This window comes from Daphnia pulicaria, chromosome 4, assembly GCF_021234035.1.
Source record: "Daphnia pulicaria isolate SC F1-1A chromosome 4, SC_F0-13Bv2, whole genome shotgun sequence".
NCBI lineage: Eukaryota > Metazoa > Arthropoda > Branchiopoda > Diplostraca > Daphniidae > Daphnia > Daphnia pulicaria.
The window spans coordinates 2,993,241-3,003,788 of NC_060916.1; the positions used below are offsets into that span (position 1 = coordinate 2,993,241).

The following is a 10,548-nucleotide window of genomic DNA, read 5'->3' on the forward strand; positions in this document are numbered from 1 at the left end:
TGGGTTTAAAGTTTGAACGTATAATTCCACAGAGTTTGTACCAAGAGTCCTTGGGGGGCATTATATGCAAGGGTATAATCAGAATTATAAGGTAAAACCAATAACAATGTAATAAATACAAACGAAATAGATATACATGTATATACTGTTATCGGCGAAATGTTTTCTTGTCTAGGGATAACGTGATTATTAGATTTGTCAAAACAAATTTCAAACTAAAATATTTGGTATCGAGAGCTTTTATGAATAGTTTTGTGCGTCGTCAATTATATTTAGGCTATTTGGTTAATTGTCATGTCTTGATGGAGTGTTAAAAAAGGATCACTTAATTGTGACGTCGTGAGATCAAGAATAAGTTATGGAAGAATAATATAGTGCAATTGTAAGTTCAATTAAAAGTAATTATAGAATGACTAGTTTTGATGATGTACTATCAAGAGTATTTTTTTTTTTTTAATCTTTCTTTCAAGATAGTCGAATGTTAATCTCCCTTGTGGAGTGTGTTATCTAGTTCAGGCATTTCTCTTCCGTCGTAGCAGCCGTTCAAAAATATGTCTATGCTCTCGTACATCTGGGCGTTACGCAACATCATCTGGTAGTTGGCATCCGGATACAACTATGAGGAAAAATAAGGAATTCGTAATGAGGTATTAACGGGAGTTCATTCGAGAAAATTACCTGTTGCTGAAATGAAAACCGTTTCTCGATCAAACTCTTGGCGATCAGCATCGAATGAGTTACGTGGTACTTTTCCTCCAAAGTTCCATGCAAAAGGAAGACTTTTTTAGCGTGTAAATTCTTGGTGCAGGTAGTCAAATCAGCTTCGAAATAGTGGCGCTGTCCTTCGCGTTCACTGAGAAGGCCGAGGTAACGTTCGGCGTAAGGAGCGGCTAGCAATTAATTAAATAATTACAAAATTATTTTAACTTGGAATTGATTTTAGCGCAAATTACTTAGTGTCTTCCAGGACGAAACGGGTGATATTGCAATCCCGCAGCCAAAAACTGCCCCTGGGTCGTTGGCCAGAGTATAAAGAGAAAGGAATCCACCATAGTGAGAGCCAATTAATGCGGTTTTAATCGGACTGATGAACGCAAATGTTTCTTGCAATATTCTGTCAACCGCAAAATAGAAATCACGATTAAATGTTATCCTATACGAACGTGTTAGATGGAACATACTTTGTTGTTTGAATTAAATCTACCGCCTCCAAAACCCCGGGCTGCCGGTAAATGGAATTCCGGAGCAGATGACCACTTCCTTGCGATCCGTGCAAGTCAATTTTCGCTACGATCACGTCCCGGCCTGAAGCCATGTAAGTTGCCTGAACCGAAAAATGATTTTCTTTAGAATTATTTAAAAAAAATTGCTGATCCTTCAAAATGCCATTTACCCAGTCCATTTTCCATTCATCTGTGACACTGACCGTTGCCGGTTCGTCGGTCCTGTCAGCGGAACAACCAGTCATGAATAAAACATTTTCAGATAAAAAATATAGAACGAAATCGGATTATTTCTTACGTCCAAACTAGTAATGGGTAAACTGTCGATTCTTCCTCTTTCAAGCCGGGTGGCAAATAAAGTTCAACGGCAACATAATCAGGTTGACTCCTCTTCCAAGGAGTGTTGTCGACGAGCAACGGGACTTTGAGTTGTATCTTTCTAGGGAATGCTTTGTCCATCGAATCCAACTGCAACTGTCGATTAACTTGAATCAATTTGACCAATTTGTTGGTCGGCAGCGATCGAACTTCAACATAGGGTATAGTAGGTCCTAGGCATTCGTGCACGTAGTACTCGAGGCTCGGACTCAGTATGGCGTTGGAATAACGGCACGTAGAGTTCGAGTGGTACTGGTTCGGATGCGAACTCGTGAAATTCAAAGGAGTCGAATTTTTCGCTTGAGATTTGGACGAAGAAGAAGAACCGGAAGTAGAGGAAGTAACTGAATGTGAGGACTGCTCGGCCAGATGACGAGCCTGAACAGAGCACGTCAGACACTCGACGGTGTTCTGATCGGCTTTTTGGCCGTTGATTTCAACCCTGTAGACTTGTCTTTTCGATCGGCCACCTTCGGCTGAAGCCGAGTAATACCTATTGAATGAAATGGGATGAAAATACTAAAATAGATACAAGAAAAGTACAGATGTGCTTTGTCTCTCTATCGCACTCACACAAGGTTTCGCCCATTGTTCGTATCCCATCCGAGCAGGTGATGGATTTCTGATTTGTATTGGGTGACAGGCCACGAATGTCTCTTGACGGCGTCAACCATAATGATGTTGGTGAAATAATCTTGCGTGTGGTCTATTTGAACTGGCGCCAAGTGAAGGAAGGAGTTTCCGTTGGGATGGAAAAGCATATCAGCACCCACATCAAGCCATCCTTCCAAACCACTTTCAATGGTAGATACCTATATCGATCGATTTTTCTCTAAGCCTCCTTTAACTTAAAAAATGAATTTTTAAAAAATATTACCGTTTGACAATGCCACGGTCCGGCATCGCAAAAAGAAATCAGAGAAACGTTCTGCGAGCGTAAAGTCCAAATGGCGCATATTCTTTGGTCGTTAACCCATTTGACCATTGTTAGATAATACTCCCTATAAAAATGGAAGATATGTATTTAATCATCTGGAATTTTAAAATTAAAATTAATTAAAAATTACTGGTCTCTTATGCTTAATGGCGGCCGCAATTCTTTGACGATATCTTTTTCCATCAAATCAACAACGCGCAAACTGACTCGGGGGATCGGTGACGAAGGCTATGCAATAGAACAATTAAATATTAAAAAAGTGATTTTCAAAAGTGAATATTTTTAAAATAGGATTTTGAATATACCGTTGGATAGCGTATGAGAACTTGCTCAGTGTACAATTCAAAAGAATCAGGTTCGCTGTAAATCGAAAGTTTGATCTCCGGTATGGCGGTGTCATTGAATGCGATGTATGACAGGCGATCACCGGTCTCAGAGAACCACATTGCTGGTTGCTTTGCCATTGCTAAAAGAAACCAATATAGCCTTTGAGTGATATTCCATCAAAAAGTATTTAACTCTATTTAAGAGTATATGTGTGGTATTAACCTCTATAGGTCCAGTCTGGCACCCCATTAGAAATGCTATTAAAAGATCCATCTGAAGTTATTCTCTCGGTTTGATCAATAGTAATATCCGGAATGTAATAAATGTCATTCTGGTGGCAGTACACAAGTGCGCCATTACGGGGGGAGGGACTCCACATGACGGCCTGAATCGGCACACGTTCATCCGGGGAGGCGGAGGGTATGGGGTAAACGATTCTGTTGGGTGTTAAGAAAATGTGGCGTTAAATTATTGCTCAATATCACCAGCACCACGCGATGTAATTAACGTCGCCAGCCCAAAAGTCTAATCATTACCCTGTGGAAAGGTCGTAAACTTTCGCCTCAAATTCCTCGATGCTTCCGGGTCTCTACGATAAGAGTAAGATTATATTCATTTAAATCTTACTCGGTTAACTTGATCAACCAACCTTTCTGTAATCAGTTGTGAGAAGGAGAAATCGATTGTCTGGTGATAAAGAATATGTTGATCCTGGTGGCACCGGCTGTTGATGGTAAAATTAAGCAATATAACATGAACAAATATATTTGATCCATTAATTCTAAAAGTTAATAGTAATTTTGTTTGACTCACAATAGACTCGTTGTACAAGAGTGGCTGAAGAGTCCCACTAGGAGCATCCAATATTTGCAGGTTATCATTTCCGTCGGTAATCAAGAGTTGGTTGTTTTTCAACCAGGACCCGTTGAATTTCAGCGGTTGGAATTTATCGCCCAGCACATCCTCCAAAGAGAATCTCGAGCCTGAAATTAATTGGAGAAAATTAATTATTTCTGGTAAATGTATGGCGCTGTATGTATATTGCAATAGAATTTCGGTATAATAATGAAACCGCTAATTAATTAGAAATTCTGTCATCGGCAACCATTTAATTGCGGCAAACAACTAATCCTCAATCATTGCAGCTGTCGGCGTCCTTTGGCAAGAAGTTGACATTGGCACCGCTCCAATGTCTCACATCCGGTGTTAACCTCATCTTCTCCCATTCAAGGATCAAGTACATTGTTCGAGCATTGTTCTCATTTAGTGCATCTTAACTACTCTGAACTAATGTATGCCAGCGCATATAAACGAAGATATACCAGCAGACATTGGGGAAGGCAACAAAACTTAAAAGCTATATAACGGACAATATAGAGGAAACCAAAATTGTACGCAATGCGCACAACTTTGATCAAAAGGGATTTTATTGCATTTGCTATTGAGATTCATGTGAAATTCAAATCGGGGCTCTTTTGTCGGTTATAAAGGAAGAAACGGAATATCTATTATATGGACGCAGTTTATGCATATGGAAATTCTAGTCTTACCTTTTACACGAGGTCCGTCATCTACAGGAGTCATGACAATCACGGAAGCCAAAATGCAACCTGGGGTGTATCACGAATAAAAACGATTTTTAAAATTTAATCTTCAACACCTATTTGTGTGGAATATATTTTTCACGTACCGAGAATAGCGAATATGACACAGATAGCAATAAGCATCCCTTTCCAGTTTTTCCGACTGGGAGCTGACGCCACCAATTCCTATTGAACGAGAAAAAAAAAATATCTATCACGACTTGATGTATGATTATTAAGCACTCACAAAAAAAGGGGTTTCCGCTTTTATTCTTTTTTCTTTTAGATAGTACTAATACAACTAGACACAGTCGTATATCTTAGTTACAGCCGACATTTTTGTAATTAGAAAAGTGGGTGGGCGAATGTTGCGCGCTCACTTATTTGATCCTACCTATATTTCGTCTAACTTATTAATTAGTTTTAATTGAGAATATTCGGTCATAGAAATGTACGGAATAACTCTTTGAATACAATCGAATTTGGCTAAAAGTAATTTCACGAAATTGTATCATCCAATATAAAGCTATCGTTTTGCAGCATAACATAGTATCATTAGCGGCACGAAATACCAAGAGAGCCATGCATAGTATGCGATGTCATGGAACTATCGATTCCTCGTCCAGTCGTCCAATGTTTACGATATACGCGAAGAGCAGTGGCCCCGACGAGTCCGATTATAGTAACTCTGCTTACGTTACACGTCAATGCTTTTTGCTCGTGTTGTATATATTTGAGGCCAAAAGCTATGCCCTTCCGAAACAGGCAATTTTCTACTTTGGAATTCGAAGAACATTATTCGAACAGAATTTCAGTCCGAACAACGTTAATGTTTAACTTGTAGGAATAACACAATGACAATAATAATGCACAAAACCTATTTTCCCAAACGTCTACTTTTTTGACGACTATATAGTACAGGTATTGCAATTGTAGTAAGATTACAGCTCATCACAATTTTCAATTTATTTCGAATATTTTTTAGCTTCTGATGGATCTTAGCAGACAAAAAATAATAATATTGACGTGGAAAAAAGTGCTGTGTACCTCTTCAGCATAGAATTTTGCCTCTTCACCCATGGCAGCCATTTTGACAGAACGCTGAAAACTTTAGAAACACGATCCTGTCACTTAAAAATTTGGCCTCCGTTTCACGTGTGGTGGGGTGTTGCCAGGAACAACTTTTTATGCGAATTTCACACTACACAGAAAAGATGGAAGAAACTGGTAGCTCTCTTGGATCACCAGTCTTTTGTATAAGAACTCTAATACGACCGGTCGGAACTAAGGATCGATGGGATCCCCCTTTTCTCCCCCATCTCACAGCAATCGGATTCGTTTCCTTGTTGACGCAGCGTGTACAATTCGTCCCGCGTCATCTTAACCTGCCTTCCGATCTTGGCTTGGCGACGGTGATATTTTCAGTAGTAAATCCAGCAGCACAAATATATGGTGCGGGTGTGTGTGTGTACGCCACCGACGCAATGCTGTGCTTCTCGCCAAAGTAATACGCAGGGCGATGGGGTCCGTTTCTGACTGTGACGATTTCCCGATGGAAAGCTCGGACGTCACGCTCGAATGACAATCAATATACGCGCGTATTAGCTGCTGCTGGAGATGTGTCGGAGATTGAAAACAATGAGCTACTATTACGGCTCGACCCGTCAGTTGAAATGGTGCGCACTAAGACACAACGTCATTAAAACACGAGAGCTGCTGAATGTGTGTGTGCTGTGTTATACAACTTGAATATTTGATTGAGTGAATGTGCATTTAAATAAAAGGTAAATGAAGCATAAAACTTGAGAATTCAAGTGCTCGAGAGCTACTAAACAAAGAAAAAAGAAGAAATTCGGCTTTTGAATACCAAGTGAAAGTTTAAAAAAAAGGCCGCGTCGCATAAAAGGAAAAATGTTAGTCCTTTTATATACAACGAAGAAAAATTTTTCTTTTAAGATTTGACTAACGCTTGTGCAAATATGACAGCAGGCAACTTGTAGACAAATAAACTCACCCTGCTGCTGCGCAACATTTTGGCGCGGGCATTATATAAAAGTTTGTTTTCAAAAGATTTAGTATGTCCAAACAAAATTTATTACGGGCGGGCTTTTTCCCTTGAACGTCGTCACGTTATTAATCTGGCAAACTTTTTTTCCTGACGTGATCAAACATTCGAAAAAAAGAAGAACTTTTCAATCTACTTTAAAGTCAGAATTCATATTTCTACTCCGCATCAAGCGCATCATTCAATTCATTTTTATTCGAGTTATTGTTAACTTGAATTTCGAAAATGTCGACTTGAATAAGATCCTATATGCTCAGAAAATACGAAATTTGTGCAACATTGGTGGATTTGATCGTCTTCCTGTCACTACAGTTTTTTTTTTCGATTATGTGGCGATGATTTGTGCATCACAAGAAAATGGGGAAAGAAAGTTTTCCGGGTTCCGGGTTCAGCTGGATGGGATGGAACAGCGTGTAATAAAATCGCTGTCAAGTGGATGGTCTTGTGGGAATTGGCCCATGTTTAGCGATCAAATCTGGCCAAACCATCGAGCCCATGCAGCCGTCCGTTTATAGAAAGCTTACATGATAGCGCACTATTTGAAAATGTTTTTCTTCTTTCAGAATAGAAAAAAACAACAAGCTCTTCGCTTATAGTCTGTGCTGAGATAGAAACGTCTCTCTATACTGAGAGTGTTGTGTGTAGCCTAGGTAACATTATGACGTTTCTGACGGTTTCTGACTGTTCAAAAAAGAACGCCTGCTGGTGGTGGTGGTGCAAGATATAGCTAGTTTAAAAATAACTAAAAAATCCTATACTTTCGTTCATGTTCATGTATACGCGGAACGGCTTTGAGTTGCCGTTGAAAGGAATACAAAACTTTGACGATGCAATATAGACTACAGCAGCAGCTTTTGGGCGGAAAAATGGCGTCCTTTCATGAAAACAACATATATAGAGTCTGGGCTTTTTCTCCCTTTTTTTTTACTATTCCTATGTAATGGTTGTAGGCTGTTCTATACTAACTGCACCACTCTTATAGTATACACACTGAATGATGCGCAGTCGTCACTTTGTTCTTTGTAGTATAACGCCGAGCTGCTGATTCATGAATAGTGTATTCATGAGATCGTTAACCCGGATCTCCTGACTTGTTAGCTATCATTTATGTTTAAACAAGAGTAGGATATAGTGATATACATCTTTTAAGAAGAAAACGTACATATAATAGTATCTCGCCAGGATATGGACGAGACAAAAGAAAATCCATACAACATTTTCGCCAGTGAATTTCATTGTTAATCTAACATTGAAAGATATGTACACTACACACAAGTCCAAAGATAAAGTCAGCCACTATTTATGTAAGTTATCAAGATTCAATTCTGCAATACTAGACAGTTGCTATATATACCTTTTGTTTCGCACATTGTTGGATGGTCTTCACACAATAGAATAGGGTATACTATTTCTATGTAGCCTACATTCGCCAAACAATACGGTACAAGCCCGTACCGTGTTCAACTGTATACTATACACATCGCTCAATCAATTGACCGACCGAAAACTTATTGACGTCCATATAAGTGTACCTGAATACAATCGCGTGTAGTATAATGTTTAAGTCAACTATTCGCTATATAGTTCTACATTTCCATATAAAACCAATCGATAAAACTTATTCGCATAATGTTTAACGCAAACAGGACTTATTTGCTATGGAAGGTCTTACGACTTTGATGTACAGACACAGGTATAAGTTCTGGTCGTGTTTTGCGTTAGAATGTCTTGGCCAAACAAATTAACGTCAAATTAATTATTCTTAGTGCATCCACGTCCTTAGGGAAGTATAGCGGCGTATACATTTCCTTGCGCTCCCGAATAATCACGCTCGCGGAACCAACGCAATTTCTGCAAAAGAGTTTTTATTAACTTATTGAGTTACCCGTCACTTAATCAGCACAGTCTCAAGTTACATTGGATCCACACACAACACAGCACTATAGATGTTATAGTATATGTCTACATAGTATATGTTTTTATACTGATTTGCAATTCCTCCCAAAAGAACCTTTTTTAATTATAAGGGCGATCAATAGTTAAGCTTTGTTTGGATTCCGATGAAAAGGGAAAGGGCGTGCCTGACGTTCCTCTTTTTTGAGGCTTTATATAGCTTAACTTTCTAGTGGAAACGGAAGAACATGATAGAGAGTGGTTCTTATACATGGCCAACGTTCGACGCGTTCTGGCACTCGTCCACATCCAAGACCCGCTGCTGCTGCTGCTATCGGGCCATGTTTCTTTTACTGTTGACTGACTCTGCTCTTGGTAGATTTTCATAAATAGACCACTTTTGCCGGAAGAATAAATCCGACTTACTTATTCGCCACGTCTAAATGAAAGGACCTTTCATCTATTGGCAGTCATAAAACGTTAGACATTAGAGATATCATATTCCAAACTGTAATTAATACAGCAGGAAATTGCCGTTAATTCGGTTTTCTTTGTCAAAGTTTTGTAGCGTGCATTAATTAGTTCCAGGTCGTCGTCAATTAAAATATTAGATCGAGCGCATTGCTTTAATCACGCCAAACTACAAACGCGTGATTCAATCAGTTGAAACAACTGACAGCGCAGCGCGCGCTGACAGCCATAAAATAGCGACAGATAAAACTTTGATGTGCAATAAATCATTTCAATTTCAAAACTTACGTAAAGTGCGTTTTTCTCCCTGTCAGTGCTGTCATCCCCTCCATGGGGTCCGCTGGAAAGTCCGGAGTTCATGTTTTTTTTTTCTAGTCAATTTATTTTAAACTTAAAATACAAACAACCGTCGCTTTTTGGTAACTTGACGGACGCCAGCAAACTGAGATAATTCACGTCAACTAGTATGATCACAACTGAAAGAAATACTAGAGGCGACCGTCAATATATATGCGCCCTGTATGGCGGTATAACGAGCCACTGTTGGAAGTTGCCGCCAGAAACCGCCCACTGGATAGGCCAACGTCGATAGGTCGGGAGTAACGGTGGACGACTGAACTTGGCTGGATTACAAGACCCAAAGATATCCTTCTTCTCCCCCACCTACAACTGCGCTAGCTCCTCGTCTCCCATCCACCACCAGTAGTCTTGTAATAAATGCAGACGCTGGTGCCAAATGTATCCTCGAAGAACATCGATTTTCCAAACCATAGCGCTAGATCGATTCTTTGCAGTTCTTCTATACCGAGAAGTGTCTACGACGCGCCAGACTTGGACTAATCATCATTCATAAGTGGAGGACAGCAAAGATGTAATGAGCACGGGCTATTATTGCTGTCCAAATGGGACCCCCATGGAAGAGAAAATGAAACCACAAAGACGTACTGTTATTGCAAATAAAGCCAAGTAGATATACCGAATTATAATAAGCCAATAAATCAGGCAATCAGCCAGGCCTCGACCTCGTCAACATATATTCTGATTTATTCAAACCCTGTCTAGACTTGACAGGATGGTCACTAATATGATCTGCCTTATCGAAATAAATACATCAATTGTATCTAGTTTTGGATTTGAATACAATCTGCATTCAATAACATTTAGTGTATTTAAAAGTGAAATATGGCGTTCAGTACAAACTGATTTTTACGCTTCAAATCAAAGATGATAAACCAAATCATTTAACAATATCTGCTGGAAGTAGCTCTTAAACTGCACTGTCGACTCTATCAAACTTTTACCTATTCATTAAAAATTTAAAAAAACGCAACTATATATATAGCCTCTCTCATTCTACGCGGTAGGCAGTCATGTTTTCCGGACATATTTGGAGTGGCATACGCCTGTAGCCCATGCGCACTTATCCATTAATCTACATGAACTTGACTTACCAAAAGGCGTATACCCGCCTAGGCTAGCTTTCGCAGTTAAAACCTATTCCTATTAATTTGTTCATTTCTAAATGTTTCGACAGATTAATTGAAACAATATAGACATATCTTTAAAGATCACAGCAGTAGACTATTAGCACGAACCAAATGTCAAATATTTTTTATGTGCATTCAATCGAAATTCCTTTTGCAATTTCCTAGTGGTCCTCCTTCATCATCA

At 39.2% G+C, this 10,548-nt stretch overlaps 1 protein-coding gene across 3 annotated transcripts; it reads right to left on the reverse strand.

Moving 5' to 3' along the window:
- Nucleotides 1-4: 4 nt before the first annotated feature.
- On the reverse strand, nucleotides 5-9,515 carry LOC124336075 (prolyl endopeptidase FAP-like). Of its 3 annotated transcripts, none has more exons than XM_046789703.1 (17): nucleotides 9,166-9,515; nucleotides 4,556-4,634; nucleotides 4,416-4,475; nucleotides 3,679-3,848; nucleotides 3,515-3,589; nucleotides 3,402-3,454; nucleotides 3,088-3,302; nucleotides 2,844-3,004; nucleotides 2,669-2,766; nucleotides 2,479-2,602; nucleotides 2,175-2,413; nucleotides 1,522-2,094; nucleotides 1,394-1,445; nucleotides 1,182-1,324; nucleotides 954-1,114; nucleotides 679-890; nucleotides 5-616 (listed from the first exon to the last, which is right to left on the reverse strand). In XM_046789703.1, exons 1-17 carry the CDS (start codon nucleotides 9,235-9,237, stop codon nucleotides 482-484), a joined length of 2,622 nt encoding a protein of 873 aa, XP_046645659.1. In that variant the 5' UTR covers nucleotides 9,238-9,515; the 3' UTR covers nucleotides 5-481. The 3 variants fall into 3 exon arrangements, with proteins under 3 accessions (XP_046645659.1, XP_046645660.1, XP_046645661.1); XM_046789704.1 differs by lacking the exon at nucleotides 9,166-9,515 and adding an exon at nucleotides 5,496-5,781; XM_046789705.1 differs by lacking the exon at nucleotides 9,166-9,515 and adding an exon at nucleotides 4,696-4,855.
- Nucleotides 9,516-10,548: the final 1,033 nt, after the last annotated feature.